Source organism: Anomaloglossus baeobatrachus, chromosome 4 (assembly GCF_048569485.1).
Source record: "Anomaloglossus baeobatrachus isolate aAnoBae1 chromosome 4, aAnoBae1.hap1, whole genome shotgun sequence".
In the NCBI taxonomy this organism is placed as follows: domain Eukaryota; kingdom Metazoa; phylum Chordata; class Amphibia; order Anura; family Aromobatidae; genus Anomaloglossus; species Anomaloglossus baeobatrachus.
The window spans coordinates 676,609,488-676,625,920 of record NC_134356.1 but is presented as its reverse complement, the minus strand read 5'-3'; the positions used below and the strand labels follow the sequence as shown (position 1 = coordinate 676,625,920).

Here is a 16,433-nt window from a genome sequence, read left to right as displayed (position 1 = left end):
TTCGTTGTGACTGGAGGGACACCAGGGAGATTCAATAACCGGGTGACGATGTCTCTCCATTTAGCACCGGGTGATTTTTAGACTCGCTGGTGAATGTTGTGCACAGTAATGGAGCTGCAGACTTAATCTAGACAAGTGGATCTTAGATCTGCAGTCACAGGACCGCGGGGGAACAGCTGGAGGACTAAGCAGCACTGCACCCAGTTCACACCAACAGCCGTGTGCGCTGTCTTGCTCCCCACCATATATTATATAGCATGACCCCTCCTGCGCGGGCTGTTGAGCAGAGTTTACGTCTGCAGCGGAAGCCCCGCACTGTATACTCATTACACCGTCCACTACAAAAGCCAGGGAGACCTCGCTTCACTAGTAAAACGTCTTTATTGTTCTTCCGGAAGCCACGATTGCCATCAGATATGGCCTCCACTATACAGGACAGAAAAGGCGGCTACAGGAGAAGTAGTCCTGTAACATACAAAGTTCACTCACTCCTAGAAACGTGGGGGATAAAACAACCCCCGATAATATACCAGTCAGTCACAAACTCGCTTATGTGGGGTGGGGGTTAGCAGTTTGTTGTAGGGCGCAGATCACACAAAGGTGATTTTGGTCCGGGCCTGGTTGACCAGCCAGACGTTCAGCTCCTCGTACTCCTCTAGAGCCGCCTCGATCTGTGCGGGGGTGAAGCCTTTAGATACGCAGCGCTGCTCGGCCTCGGAGAACTTCACGCTACGTGCGCCCTTCTCAGGGACCATCTCACGGATGGTGGCAAAGATCACGTCGGCGGGTCTCTGTGTCCTGGAGAAGATAGAGAAGGTATTACCGACCGCCCGCTATAAATCAGGCACCGGCGGGATGTCACGTGGGTATGGAGATCTCGGCCGCTTACCTTGCCGTCTGCCCCTTGTCTCCCAGCAGGGAGTCTTTAGACATCTCCATTAACCTCATGGCTTCATTCACATCCTCCTTCTCCACAACATCCTCTAGACGTAGGCGAGCCTAGGGGGGGCGGTGTAGGGGGAAGGTCACTACCAGGAAGCCAGCAGGTATCAGACAAGATCCATTAGCCAAAGCGACATTGAAGTACCAAGCACGGCATTGAGTGACTTTACGTAACGGAGTGTTTCGCCAACACTGTCAGACCGAGACAAGTGCAATGCTCCCAGGATTCACCAGCAGTTGCTCCTGTCTCTGCCTGTCAACATCGGCCCGTCTGAGGAGGAGGACTGCGGCGGTGCAGAGCCGGGTCACAGCGAGCGGCGGAAGTGCTGTCCCTACAGTAGATCTGTACGCACCTACCTGCACGAACAGCACTTTGGAGCTCAGTGGACGGAAGAAAAGCTATAGGGAAAAATAAAATAAATGCGAAATCCCACAAGGAGACCCCCTTACCAGAGCGGTGGAGAGCCGCAGGATGGACAGCAGGGTTCGGGCGGAGGTGAACGTGGTGTCCTTGTTGGTCCGCGCCTCCTTCCTCATCTCGACGTAGGCCGCGGTCAGGTAATCGGCGAGGGATTCGGGGATCGCAGGCTGCTTGCGTTTACACATTGTAATATAACGTCTACGGAAAAAGAAAGGATTAATGTGATAAAGTTCCCAATCACAAGGAGGAGACCAGGGGACAGGGAGCACGGGACTGACCTCATCAGCTTCATATCCAGGGCCTGGAACTGAGAAGGCGGCTGCTTGCTGTGCTGATGCACATAGGTGATGTGCTGGGCGAGCCTGGCCGGAGAGGACAGAGGTGAGGACACAGCGGGAGGGGGCGTCGGGGGCACAGACATAATGGTGACTGCTGTACCTGAGGTCGTTGTCCCGGTCAGGCTTGTCCTGAATGAGCCAAAGCAGATCGAACCTGGAGAGGAGGGCGGCCGGGAGCTGGATGTTCTGCTCCACCGTCTTCTTGGGGTTGTATCTTCCGTAGGCCGGGTTGGCAGCGGCGAGGATTGAGCAGCGGGCGTTCAGGGTGGTCATTATACCCGCCTAGTAAATAAACAATGCAATTAACCCTTCCATGTCAATAAACTGTATTTTTCGGATTATAAGACGCACTTTTCCTTCAACAATTTGTAAGGAAAATGAGGGGTGTGTCATAAAATCCAAATGTAGCTTACCGCGTGTGCTGCCGGCGCTTGTCGGTACGGCGCTGTTGTGTGCATTGGCTCCACTCTGCGCGCGGCTGCTTTGTTCTGCACGGTTGCGCTGTGCATTAAGATGTTGACGGTCAGGGATTCAAATGGCGCCTAGAGTCAGCACCTGCGCAGATTGAGCTCTCAGTTCAAGCCCTCATCTGCGCACGCGCTGACTATGGCCGCCATTATTTGAAGCCCTCACAAGTAGACCACTGACATCTTCAGAATGGCTGGTGACTCCCTGCTCCCCGCACAAAGAGCGGTGTCACCGCCCCCACACAGAGCAGAGACCGCATGAGTATCTGGGCCTCCTTCTGTACCATGCCAGCATCACCGTACTCCAGTACCTCTCCTGTCTCCCCCGCTCCGCTGCTGCCCCCTCTCCCTGGTAAGGCACCACCAGATTATAACACCAGACCCCATATTTCTACCCACCACCCACTTTTTTCCTCCAAATTTGGGGTTAGTCTTAAACCATGGTAAGTCACTGTCAGGGGAGCCATCACTCCCATATTTCTTACTTTAGCGATGGAGATGGTTTGCTGCTCCATGACCTCGTGAATGGCGGTGCGGTCAGTGTCCATCATCTTATCGAACTCGTCGATGCAGCAGACCCCCTGATCTGCCAGCACCAGGGCGCCCCCTTCCAGGGTCATCTCTCCGGTTACTGTATCCTTCATGACAGCGGCGGTGAGACCGACCCCCGAGGAGCCTCTTCCTGTGGTGTACTGACCTAGCAGACAGAAGGAGCGGTCACAGGACAGCCCACCGACCGGGAGAAGAAACAACTCAACCAGAGCTGTACTCACTGCGAGGGGCCAGGCGGTCAATGTAGGAAAGCAGCTGGGACTTGGCCACTCCGGGATCTCCCATCAGGCAGATGTTAATGTTCCCTGCAGATGGAGACACTGTCAGGAAAACTCGAGACAACAAACTCCGGACCACCAGGAGGACACTAGGCAAGCACTGACCTCTGATCTTCATGCCACGGGGAGAGTGGTCCACGCCGCCCACCAGGAGCAGCAGCAGCGCCTTCTTCACATCCTCATGTCCATAGATCTCAGGAGCAATGGAGGCAGCAAGTTTCTCATAGAAGTCATCCTCTAGAAATAAACAGACGTCAGAAGAAGCTCCGGATGCCCCGATATTAGCCGCATTCGCACACCAGCGACCTCACACCTCACCTGTGATCTGCCGCAGCTCCTCCTCACTCAGCTCCTCCGTCCCCAGCTCGTCGTCCTCGGTCTTGTTCATCTTCACCATCCGATGAGCCTCCAGGTAGGTCTCCGACAGCAGACCCTGCAAGAGAAGACATCAGAGGCCGTGTACCAAGAATATACAATAACAGAGCGCCGGGCTACCAGCATCCCTACCTGGACTACTTGCCGGAAGCCGGTTCTCAGCATGGGGAGGAAGACTCCGGTAATACTGACGTGGTCGCCGGGCTGCACCAGCCGCGTGTTCTCCCCTCGGATGTAGACGGTCATACAGCGAGGGATGTTACCCACCGGGACTTGGTCGCTCTAACAGAAAGCAACAAGACGGCGCATGTCAGCCTCCGAATAATGGCTGCCGGTCCTGAACTGACGTAGGTAGAGTAATGCTGTCCACGCTCACATGCTCCTGGATCTTCAGCTCCTGGAACTTTATGAACTTGGACCCTCTGGTTTGCAGGTAGAGTCGCCCTCCGGAGCGGTTGGTCTGGCACTCTTTGCTCGGACACATTATCAAGGGCATGAAGGTCGGAGACTGGATCTGTAAAGCAGGGAATAAAATGGTTACAAGGTGTAGGAGGATGAAAGTATAGCAACATCTCCATACAGGGCCTCACTCACTGGCTGGTAGGTCTCCGCGCCGCACTGGTCACAGGTGTACGTGGCCACCACCATCATGGGCTTCACCTCCGTCACCCTGGTCACAATTCCCCGCACAGTTACTAGTTTTCCTATGGAGTCGGCTTTCACATCGCGGACGACACGGGCTTTGGAAGTGGAAGGAGCCTTGAAGTACAACTCACTGGAAGATGGCAGAGTAAAGTTGTCAGTGCCACCAGGAATTAAACTCCTTACACGTGCCGTAGATTACTACATAAAGCCCTGGTGCACATCAGAGTGAGCGTGTGGTGCATGCTTAACAAGGTGACAAAAAAACATGGTGTATGGTGCAGTGAATGCTGCTGTCGATTGCTGAGGGAGGCCATTATGATTCAGTGACCGAGGAGGATCAGAAAAAGGACAAAAATTCGGAAACCCAAAAAGTAACCAGAGTGGCTGGAACCTTAACGGACTGCAGACCTAATCCTGTCACACAACTAGAAGTAGCCGTGGGACAAGCCTATGATGACTTGGACGCCTCGACACAGCCGGAGAACTAAATATTCTTACAGAGAGAAATATAAGAAAAGCTAATCTGCCTCAGAGCAGTCCCCAAAGATAGATAGCCCCCCACATGTAAAGACTACGGTGAAATAGGAAAATACATAGCTAGAAAACAGATTCAGCAAAAATGAGGCCCAGACTATCTGTATAGGAAAGAGCAACTGTCTTCAGCCGTAAAAACCCTAAAAAAAAAAAAAAAAACAAATCTTAGCATGCCCGATATGGAAAAATACTGAGCCTACACAGGCTCTCCCCCACTAAATCAGTACTCTGGTGTTACTGGGATCCAAAAAACCACTAATATAGATTAGGGACTGAATTTAATACCAAGCATGACAAAACACAATACATACAAGAACATGGAGCTAAATATACAGACACTCCGAGCAGAGAATGATCCAACTCCACACAGGCAAAAATCAGGAATCAAGCATTAACAGAAAAAAAAAAAAAAAACCTACAAAAGAGTGGAAACAATAAGCAGAGGTACAAAGTCCAACTTATCTGAGAGGTCTGGTTTCAGAATGTCCTTAGCACACAGGAGATACATTGAGCACCGGCAAGGAACAGGAGAAAACTACTCAGTTATATAGGCCCAATCTGAATGACCTGATTGCCAGTCCTCCACAGGTGTCTGGCTCCCATTCAACAAGGCAACTGCACTACCAGCACTGCCCACAAGAGCGAGCCCCAAACTGGCAAATGTATTCACAACAGGAGGCATTTAGATAGTAGTTATATTGCTTCCCTACAGTTACTGGGTGCTAATGAGGTTACCATGGCAGCTAAGAGATTACAGAAGGTCGCCAGTACCACCAGCTGCACAGGAGATCTGTATATTGACAATACACTGGAAGCATTTGGTGTCCGCCAAATCCTTGAGTCCAGATAATATAATCCACAAGGCTAATAACAGAAGGACAGGACAGTTTTCCTCCATGTCAGGACTTACAATCTGCGCATAAGCTCTGCGGGATACTGGTTGTGGGCGTCCCGGATTTCTGTGGGGTCCCGGCCCCTCTGCTCCATCATCAGACGGTGCTCGATGTAAACGTCCAGAGAGTCCTTGTTTACCACCTGAAGGAGACAGATCCGGGTGAGCGGTCCGGTCTGCAGACACCGGCTGCTGCCTGTGAGGAGCGGCACTCACCTCCCTCTCCTTGTACTGGGGCAGCAGCTCCTGCACCGCATCTGCAAACAGGTTGGTGTATCTGCGAGTGTTCTCACAGATGGCATCCACCAGCTCGGGGTCGTCCTCTGACAGGTCATCCAGGTCGATGTACAGACCCACCTGCTCTCTGTGGGCAATGTTAGTCTAAGGAAAAAAAATACAGTGCCCAACATTACAGCAGGCGAGAGCGACGGGCTGTATACAGAGCTGCACGGGGCGTATAGGGCTCACCAGCTGCATGCCGTACTTAAAGTGCTTCTTCCCCAACTCATCGTCCTTATAGAACTCCTGCAGGAAAGTCTTGAATTTTTCTGTAAAGAGAATAAGTAATGTATGTACACAGTGACTCCACCAGCAGAATAGTGAGTGCAGCTCTGGAGTATAATACAGGAGGTAACTCAGGATCAGTAATGTAATGTGTGTACACAGTGACTGCACTAGCAGAATAGTGAGTGCAGCTCTGGGGTATAATACAGGAGGTAACTCAGGATCAGTAATGTATTTACACAGTGACTGCACTAGCAGAATAGTGAGTGCAGCTCTGGAGTATAATACAGGAGGTAACTCAGGATCAGTAATGTATGTACACAGTGACTGCACCAGCAGAATAGTGAGTGCAGCTCTGGAGTATAATACTGGAGGTAACTCAGGATCAGTAATGTAATGTACACAGTGACTGCACCAGCAGAATAGTGAGTGCAGCTCTGGAGTATAATACAGGAGGTAACTCAGGATCAGTAATGTAATGTATGTACACAGTGACTGCAGCAGCAGAATAGTGAGTGCAGCTCTGGAGTATAATACAGGACGTAACTCAGGATCAGTAATGTAACGTATGTACACAGTGACTGCACCAGCAGAATAGTGAGTGCTGCCCTGGAGTATAATACAGGAGGTAACTCAGGATCAGTAATGTAATGTATGTACACAGTGACTGCAGCAGCAGAATAGTGAGTGCAGCTCTGGAGTATAATACAGGAGGTAACTCAGGATCAGTAATGTAATGTATGTACACAGTGACTGCACCAGCAGAATAGTGAGTGCAGCTCTGGAGTATAATACAGGAGGTAACTCAGGATCAGTAATGTATGTACACAGTGACTGCACCAGCAGAATAGTGAAAGCAGCTCTGGAGTATAATACAGGAGGTAACTCACGATCAGTAATGTATGTACACAGTGACTGCACCAGCAGAATAGTGAGTGCAGCTCTGGAGTATAATACAGGAGGTAACTCACGATCAGTAATGTATGTACACAGTGACTGCACCAGCAGAATAGTGAGTGCAGCTCTGGAGTATAATACAGGAGGTGACTCAGGATCAGTAATGTAATGTATGTACACAGTGACTGCACCAGCAGAATAGTGAGTGCAGCTCTGGAGTATACTACAGGAGGTAACTCAGGATCAGTAATGTATGTACACAGTGACTGCACCAGCAGAATAGTGAGTGCAGCTCTGGAGTATAATACAGGAGGTGACTCAGGATCAGTAATGTAATGTATGTACACAGTGACTGCACCAGCAGAATAGTGAGTGCAGCTCTGGAGTATACTACAGGAGGTAACTCAGGATCAGTAATGTATGTACACAGTGACTGCACCAGAATAGTGAGTGCAGCTCTGGAGTATAATACAGGACGTACAGTACTTAAAAACTTAAGTGTGGAATGACAATGCTGTAAAGTGCTTTAATTTTAATGGGGGTAAAAGATGAGTGATTTGAAGTAATGATATTTATTTTTACAGCTGTTTAAGCTTTTTTGAAGCTGTCTTCTGATGGTCTGATCCGTACAGCAGAAACAATCAGCCCCCGCTCTATACAGCAAAAATCAGTCTCCTGTGAATGTCCTCACAGCCAGTGATCACAGGAGGACCGTCATGTCAGAGACCGGGTCATTAGCAGACCGCCATTTGCCACGGCAACCCATTGGCACCTCACATCACGGTGCAGCCAATGGGAGCGTGGAATGACGCGCTCCTCACTGAGGCATGTTAGATCCCGCTGTCAGATTACCAGTAGGATGTAACAGGCACTGGTGGATCTCAGATCCACATGTCACAGCTGAGGTGAGGACAGGGGCAGCCTCACCACAGGGGTCGGCATTAAAGGGCCACACACAGCCATGGATGTACAGTTACTCCCAAGATCGTGAAAGGGATAAACACCGCTCAGAGCCTGACGGCAGCAGTTAAATGGTTAACAACGGCAGAAGCCAGATCATTTTGCGTGAAGGGGTTAATTGATAATACTATGACCCCTGCTATTGTGCGAGTGCCGCTCCGGGGCGCACTGTGAGCATGCGCAGCTGCCCTCTCCTGTGACGTGACCGGGGCGAGCCGGATGCGGAAGCCCGGAGCACCGGCCGCCCTGCTCTCAGTGTCGCGCTGTTAGGCCGGAGATCCCCGGACTGGTGAGTACTAGGAGCCGCCGCCCGCCCGGGAGCAGAGAGGAAGACGGCCGCCGCCTGCAGAGCGGCCGCCAGGACACGACGCGCGCCCTCTGGTGGTGGAGGACGGTAACTGCAGCCGCCTATGTTATCCCTGCAGAACAGTGCGCTCCTGTCAGTCATTCCGATCCCGGCGCCGCACAGCCGACTCCCGCCTGACGTCGCCCCTCCCCGCCGGCATCCTGCCCTTCTCCCCGGCGCGCTCCTTACCTTTATCGGCCTGGTAGTCCCGCGGCATGGTGTCGGTGCTGCTGCGCGCTCTGCTGCTCTCCTCACTGACTGCGCTACTCTCTTTTTCGCGGGCTTTCTTTTCGCGCGCTTTCTACACAAGTAGAACTCTGATTGGCTGAAAAGCTTAGCACCGCCCCCTTAGCGACAGAGCCGCTTGTACGTAGCCAATGAACGCTAAGCAGTAAAGAATTGACAGCCCCGCCTTCCTCTGCTGACTGACAGCGGGCTCAGCCAATAAGCGGCGAGCGGCTCTAGAGTCTTTTTCCCGCGCTTTTGTGTCTTTTGTCGTGAGGTGACTGGAAAGACGCGTCTTTGTGTCGCCTTATATCACGATATATCACGATGTGAGCAATAAATATAACCATTTGTGCCCACAGAGTCACTTTTGTATGTATTTTGGTGCAAAATATATCAATTTGTGTTACACGCCGCAAAAATTACCTCACGCCGTCTTTAATGGCGGAACGTAGTCGCGATTCGTGCAATCACCATTATTTTTTTGACCCTGTTTTGAAAACAACTTCACTGATGTTATAATCACACAGAAATGGCGATTTTTTTTTTTTGCAGAAATTTTGCGTGTTAGGCCGGCGTCACACTTGCGATTGACTCGCACGAGTGCAATGTGAGAAAATCTCGCACTGCGCTCGGACCCATGTTAGTCAATGAGGCAGCTCCCATCTGCTATTTTTTTTCTCAGCTCAAATCGGAATGAGAAAAAAATCGCAGCATGCTCCGATTTTTAGTTTCTCGCGCGAGTCACTCCAATACAAGTCTATGGGTGCGAGACACAAAAATGGACGGCACACGGACCATCCTAGTGACATGCGTTTTTCTAAATACATTTATCGCATGATGCAGAAAACACTGAAAATGAATGAGGTCTGTCGATGTCGGTCAATCTCTCTGTCAGTCGGTCTCTCCATCTCCGTCTCTCTCTGTCCGTCGGTCAGTCTCTCCCTCCCTCCTTTATACTCACTGATCACCGGCGCGGCGCTGCACGGCGTTCACACTGCTCCGCTGGCTTTTCCTCTTTTGAAAATGCCGGCCGCTCATTATTCAATCTCGTATTCCCTGCTTTCCCCGCCCATGATTGGTTGCAGTCAGAATCGTCCCCACGTTGAGTGACAGCTGTCTCACTGCAACCAATCAGAGCTGCCGGTGGGCGGGTCTATATCGTGCAGTAAAATAAATAAATAATTTAAAAAAAACGGCGTGCGGTTCCCCCCCAAATTTTGATACCAGCCAAGGTAAAGCCACATGGCTGGAGGCTGGTATTGTCAGGATGGGGAGCCCCACCCACCCTAAGAATATTAGCCAGCAGCCACCCGGAATTGCCGCATACAATAGATGCGACAGTCCCGGGGCTCTACCTGGCTCATCCCGAATTGCTCTGGTGTGGTGGCAATCGGGGTAATACGGAGTTAATGACAGATGACATAGCTGCTGAGAATAAAAACGGATCACACACGGACTACAATCATGAGAAAAATCACAGAATCGCATTGCAGTTGTGTGAAGCCCCACAGGTGTTGTGTAGCATTACCTTCAGGGACTCCACGTGGAATGGTCTGGTCACAGGTAAGTTATCTTCTTTGGATTTTTGTGATGCCACTCTCGGTATTGCGGTCAGGGGACCGCCGCTGCAGGTTAGGGGATGCCTGGGGCTGGTGTTGTGTGCAGCTGGGTGTCGTGGCCTCCCGAGAGTGAGGCAGGCCCCAGGGTCCGGTTGGAGCGTGTGTGGAACCACAAGTAGCAGAATGACTCAGGCACAGTCCAGACAGTCTTTCAGGGTTTTTACTCACAATTGATGGCAGGGTGAGTACCCGGGCGTAGCTGGGATGAACCAGAGGAAACCAGGCACTCCGTCAGGCTGACTTTTGAGGGTGACTACTGACTCACCCTCCTAGCCCTGGCGTTTTTGGGGTGACCCCGACTTGTAGTCCTGCTGGGTCGCCCAGGGAAGTTGCTGCTGCCTGTTCTCCCCTCGTTTCGGCCCGTTTGCTTGTAGCCTGGACCAGGTCACTCCAGCTGCTTGCCTCCTGTGAGCTATGGGTAGTCTCTTTGCTACGTGGCTGCGGACTCTGTGTTGTTGGGTGGAGGGTCTGAAGTGCCCCCCCAGGTTTGGCAGGAGAAAATTGAATAAATCTCTGCACTGGGACCTGTAACCCCGTGTGGCCTGGTACCTCCCTGGCAGTCCCGTACTCAGCCACCCCTTTGCTCTCTCTAGCCTTGGGTGGATTTCGGGTGGCACTACCAGGTGACCGATCTCCCCCGTTGGTAGCCACTGCACGTGCGTTGTCAGATTGTGCCAGGCTCCAGGGTCTGCTTCTTGCATCTGCTCTCCCTGAGCTGCACTCACTAACTGGCTCACTACTCCCTCCCCTCTGTGCCTGCCTACGCAACCTAGCAACCAGGCTCTCTACCACACCCCTTGAGTGGACATGGAGGCTCCGCCCCCTCCTGGATTCCCCAGGGGTCCCTATCAAAGGTAGATGTGTGAGACCTGGTTACTATGCGCCTGTGTAGTCACACCTCGGTCAGCCTTCTGGATCACCTGTATTGTACTGCCCCCAGCATGGGTGCAGTACTCAGTGGTGCCTGACCAGGTCAGGGGCGCCACAGTTGCATTGCACACGGATCAACACTCGGACAGAGCTCATGCTACTTTCCAGCATGAGAGTTGGACCGATTTTATAGTCGCAAGTGTGACGCCGGCCTTAGACTTTTTTCCACTTCCAATCGCAAATTCAGTGCGTTTTCTGAGTGAAAATCATGGTCGTGCAATAAAAACACGTTCTCTTTTGCCTGAGGTGATTTTCCATTTTTTTTAAATATTTATTTTAATTTCTCTATTGCTCGTTATTTGCGGGATACGTTGCAGTTGTGAAGGACAACGTTCATTTTACCATATAATGTCCTGAAAAATGGGGCGAAAAATTCTAAGTGTGGTGAAATGGGGAAAATAAACAAAATTCTACCATTTTTTAAACATTTTGAGGTAAAAATATGATTACGGCGATATCAGATATGTCTTTCTTTCTTCAGAAATTTCTGATTAAAGAAAAACTACCCCCCCCCCCCAAAAAAAAAAAAAAAAAAAACCCTCTTTTTATTTTCCCACATCTGGAGCATTTTTCTTGTATTTTTCGGTGTGATTTCTGTTTTCCGTTTTTTTTCCTCCCTTTCTTCTAAGAGCCATAAGTTTTTATAGCCATATCAGGGCTTGTATTTGCGGAACGAGTTGTACTTTTGATTCATTCCGCCCCTTATTGTACTGGAAAACAAAGTGTGGTGATATTGCACGATTATATTTTGTGTTCCCCGTGTTCACTATTTGGTAAAAGAGACCCGGAATTATGATTCCTCAGGTCGGTGCGAGTTCGTAGACACCAAACATGTATAATTTTACTTTTATCTAAGTGGTGACAAAAAAATCAGATATTCGTCAAAAATAAGAATTGCGCTTCTGTCGCCTTTTTCTGAGACCTGTGGCGTTCTCATTTTTCGGGATCTGGGGCTCAATGATGGCTTAGTTTTTGCGTCTTGAGCTGACATTTCTAAATATACCATTTTTGGGTGGATACAATGTTTTGATCGCCTTTTTATTACATTTTAACCCCACCCACCCATGGACAAACCCCCGCCAACTTGCAACGGACCAATTAAACAGCTGAGTGGGTGGGGTTTCACCCACCGAACAATCAAGTTTTACACCCAGTGAGAGCCATTTAAAGGGAACCTGGCACCAGAATTTTCGCTATTAAACTAAAAGAATCCCCTTCTGCAGCTCCTGGGCTGCATTCTAGAAAGGTTAATCTTGCTACTGGCCCCCCTTTCAATAAATAACAACTTTATAACCTATTACCTTTTGCTATGGTAATGAGGTTTGCTGGCCACGGGGGCGGGCTGTATTTCGTCCGTTATCCCCCTCCTGCCGCTGTTCGCCATCCCCCAGTGTTCATTTACATAAATGAGGCCGCTGCCCTCATGTTATGCAGTGCTCCTGAAGTCTTGCGCATGCGCAGTGGCACTATCGCGGGACTGAGCACTTTTCAAATCGCGAGCGCCAGTGATGTTATTGCGCAGGAGCGAGATTATGGGCGGGTACTTGGATAACGCACCAGCGTCATCCAAGAAGCCACCCGTAATCTCGCGCCTGCGCAATAACATCACCAGCGCTCGCGGTTTGTTAACAGTGCTGTAGTGCGATAGTGCCACTGGGCATGCGCGAGATTATGGGCGGCTACTTGGATGACGCGTCACCAGCGTCATCTAAGTAGCTGTCCATAATCTTGCGCCTGCGCAATAATATCTCCGGCGTTCGCGATTTGAAAAGTGCTCAGTCCCGCGATAGTGCCACTGCGCATGCGCGAGACTTTAGGAGCACTGCGTAACATGAGGGCGGCGGCCTCATCTATGTAAATGAACACTGTGGGATGGCGAACAGCGGCAGGAGGGGGATAACGGACGAAATACAGCCCGCCCCCGGGGCCTGCAAACCTCTTTACCATAGCAAAAGGTAATATTTTATAAAGTTAGGTCTGAAAGGGGGGCCAGTAGCAAGATGAACCTTTCTAGAAAGCAGCCCAGGAGCTGCAGAAGGGGATTCTTTTAGTTTAATAGCGAAAATCCTGGTGACAGGTTCCCTTTAAGAGAATTTAGTGGCTCTCACTGGGGTGCCGGCTTCTGTGAGTCACAGCAGGGAGCTGGATCATTCATGACCAACACATCAGAAGATTAAACCAGCAGTGATCGGAGCTCGCTCTGATCACTGCTGTTAGAAGTGCTGGCTGTATGAAACAGCCACCACCTACCCTGTGTGGCGCCGACTCCGTTCCTGAGCCCGTACCCATCGTAGGGCATACTGTAAAGTCCTATATTGAGACGGGTTAAACATTTTTGTACTCTATTTTTTTTCCCCCAAATTTGAGGCAAATACAGCAGATTCCTCCAATCTGAATTAATTCTATAGAAAAATAAACGACACCTACTGTTATGAAATAATGTATGGGATTAAAAATAATATTCTAAAATCCAAACTTGGTCTGGGCGTGAAGAGAATAAAAAAAAAAATTACCCTAAAAAATATTTAGGAGATTTTATACCCACCGAGCTCCAGTAGGGAGGGGGTGTAATACCTCTGTTTTCCTGCGGGAGCGCTGTAGCACACACACACTACACTTCTAGTTTCTAAACATGAGGTGGTGCCTTCTGTAATTCGTCACTGTTTTCTTCTTTTCCAGGGCTGAGGTGGAACCATGATCTCACAGCTTTTCATCCTTTCCTCCAAAGGCGACCTCCTCATCTACAAGGATTGTATCCTCTAGTTCGCACATCTTAAAGGGGTTGTCTTATTAATTTGTTAGATATAAAGGTCCAAGCGAGTTATTTCTCACTCTTCTAGACGACTATCGCTAAACCCCACCCCCAAAAAATACCTTGACCACTATTTTTTCCTTCTGTGTAGGTCTCCCAGAAAAACTAAAGCTTGTTGGCCAATGTCACATGACCCATTTCACTATTCTCTACCTGCAGTTCCAAAACCCTCTACATCCATCTTTTCCTTCTTTTTCTCAACATCACGTCCAGTTAGTCTTCTTCACCCTCTGGCAGCAATAAATATAGTTCATCATTAAAGGACTACAGGGACTATGTGTCTTGGTTGACTAGTCTTAGGCAGGTCCTAAGCAGACTTCTCCCCAATTCACTTTAGTTGACAGACTGATCGGGGTAGGGAAAAAACGGTCAATCAGAGGGATTGGTCAAGAAACTGTCTCCCTCTGACCTGTCAGCCAAGACACCTAGTTCCCGGACGGCCTTTTGATGTATATTTGCTCTGAGATGTTGCATTGTTTCAAAATAAAACATACAGTACAGACCAAAGGTTTGGACACACCTTCTCATTCAAAGAGTTTTCTTTATTTTAATGACTCTGAAAATTGTAGATTCACATTGAAGACATCAAAACTATGAATTATCACATGTGGAATGAAATACGTAACAAAAAAGTGTGAAACAGCTGAAAATATGTCTTATATTCTAGGTTCTTCACAGTAGCCACCTTTTGCTTTGATCACTGCTTTGCACGCTCTTGGCATTCTCTTGATGAGCTTCAAGAGGTAGTCACCGGAAATGGTTTTCACTTCACAGTTGTGCCCTGTCAGGTTTAATAAGTGGGATTTCTTGCCTTATAAATGGGGTTGGGGCCATGGTGTTGTTCAGAAGTCTGGTGGATACACAGCTGATAGTCCTACTGAATAGACTGTTAGAATTTGTGTTATGGCAAGAAACAAGCAGCTAAGTAAAGAAGAACGAGTGGCCATCATTACTTTAAGAAATGAAGGTCAGTCAGTCCGAAAAATTGGGAAAACTTTGAAAGTGTCCCCAAGTGCAGTGGCAAAAACAATCAAATGCTACAAAGAAACTGGCTCACATGAGGAAAGGAAGACCAAGAGTCACCTCTGCTGCGGTGGATAAGTTTATCTGAGTCACCAGCCTCAGAAAACGCAGGTTAACAGCAGCTCAGATTAGAGACCAGGTCAATGCCACACAGAGTTCTAGCAGCAGACACATCTCTAGAACAACTGTTAAGAGGAGACTTTGTGCAGCAGCCTTCATGGTAAAATAGCTGCTAGGAAACCACTGCTAAGGACAGGCAACAAGCAGAAGAGACTTGTTTGGGCTAAAGAACACAAGGAATGGACATTAGACCAGTGGAAATCTGTGCTTTGGTCTGATGAGTCCAAATTTGAGATCTTTGGATCCAACCACCGTGTCTTTGCATGACGCAGAAAAGGTGAACAGATGGACTCTACATGCCTGGTTCCCACCGTGAAGCATGGAGGCGGAGGTGTGATGGTGTGGGGGGGCTTTCCTGATGACACTGTTAGTGATTTATTCAAAATTGGAGGCATACAGAACCAGCATGGCTACCATAGCATCTTGCAGCGGCGTGCTATTCCATCCGGTTTGCGTTTAGTTGGACCATCATTTATTTTTCAACAGGACAATGACCCCAAACACACCTCCAGGCTGTGTAAGGGCTATTTGACTAAGAAGGAGAGTGATGGGGTGCTACGCTAGATGACCTGGCCTCCACAGTCACCAGACCTGAACCCAATCGAGATGGTTTGGGGTGAGCTGGACCACAGAGTGAAGGCGAAAGGGCCAACAAGTGCTAAGCATCTCTGGGAACTCCTTCAAGACTGTTGGAAAACCATTTCCGGTGACTACCTCTTGAAGCTCATCAAGAAAATGCTAAGAGTGTGCAAAGCAGTAATCAAAGCAGAAGGCGGCTACTGTGAAGAACCTAGAATATAAGACATATTTTTTTAGTTGTTTCACACTTTTTTGTTAAGTATTTCATTCCACATGTGATAATTCATAGCTTTGATGCCTTCAAAGTGAATCTACAATTTTCAGAGTCATGAAAATAAAGAGAACTCTTTGAATGAGAAGGTGTGTCCAAACTTTTGGTCTGTACTGTACTTGGCAGCAATTGTACAGCCAGTTTTGATCTATGCTGCCCGTAGTTCTGGAAGCCCAAATCTTATTACACTCTCCCTTTAAGTTCATTGTCAATCCTATTCCACCTCTGAAAGCTGTAGATATAATCTAGTGATTTCTAAGCAAGTCTCTATCTCCGTCACACGGAGTTTTGCACAAACTTCGCCAGTTGTCATGGTGGCATTGGACTCTGTTCAGATTGCAGCTTCTGACGCTTTGCCTGATGGATTTTCTGGTGACTGGCATCAACAGAGGCAGACTCAGGCGTCAGCCTGTTGTGTGCTGATTTCAAGGCAGGCTAGCAAGAGTTTATCTCGGCTGGTCTGCTTGCTCCTTTAATCACAGGTTGTGGGGAGGCCTATTACATCTGCTCCCCTCCTATTTATGCTGGTGGAATCCTTCCACCCATGCCAGCTATAGTTTATTCTATATTGGTCTGTGAGATGAGGTGTTCCAGACTCTCTGGTGAAAGTTGTGCTCATTGCTTGAAGCGTTTGTGGAGTTTACCCCTGATGTTTTGTAGCCTCTTTCCTGCTCTTGTTTTTCCTCCTGAAAAATCGTAT

General features: G+C 49.1%; 2 protein-coding genes across 3 annotated transcripts in view; one reads left to right on the top strand and one right to left on the bottom strand.

Moving 5' to 3' along the window:
- Nucleotides 1–362: 362 nt before the first annotated feature.
- Nucleotides 363–8,445, bottom strand: MCM7 (minichromosome maintenance complex component 7). The gene is made up of 16 exons (XM_075346685.1): nt 8,341–8,445; nt 5,913–5,992; nt 5,661–5,825; nt 5,463–5,587; nt 3,968–4,148; nt 3,750–3,887; nt 3,506–3,655; nt 3,317–3,431; nt 3,104–3,235; nt 2,942–3,025; nt 2,654–2,865; nt 1,802–1,983; nt 1,642–1,725; nt 1,393–1,561; nt 890–999; nt 363–798 (listed from the first exon to the last, which is right to left on the bottom strand). The coding sequence occupies exons 1-16, from the start codon at nt 8,366–8,368 to the stop codon at nt 591–593; spliced, it is 2,163 nt and encodes a 720-aa protein (XP_075202800.1). The 5' UTR covers nt 8,369–8,445; the 3' UTR covers nt 363–590.
- The window catches only part of AP4M1 (adaptor related protein complex 4 subunit mu 1), a 78,718-nt gene continuing 69,981 nt past the window's right edge, over nt 7,697–16,433 (top strand). Inside the window, exons 1-2 of one of the 2 annotated variants that reach the window (XM_075346687.1) lie at nt 7,697–7,750; nt 13,608–13,680. In XM_075346687.1, the coding sequence (XP_075202802.1) occupies nt 13,623–13,680 (58 nt within the window). In that variant the 5' untranslated portion in view covers nt 7,697–7,750; nt 13,608–13,622. Of the gene's footprint in view, nt 7,751–7,988; nt 8,095–13,607; nt 13,681–16,433 lie in introns of those variants that run through there. The other variant, XM_075346686.1, reaches the window with a different exon arrangement.

Excerpts from the sequence above, each read along its gene's own strand:
- MCM7 (XM_075346685.1), bottom strand. The coding sequence starts at position 8,368 with ATGCCGCGGGACTACCAGGCCGATAAAG. Across the intron at positions 4,149-5,462 it reads GCAGAGCTTATGCGCAGATT|TGAGTTGTACTTCAAGGCTC; the intron begins GTAAGTCCTGAC and ends GCCATCTTCCAG. Across the intron at positions 1,562-1,641 it reads CTGGATATGAAGCTGATGAG|ACGTTATATTACAATGTGTA; the intron begins GTCAGTCCCGTG and ends CTTTTTCCGTAG.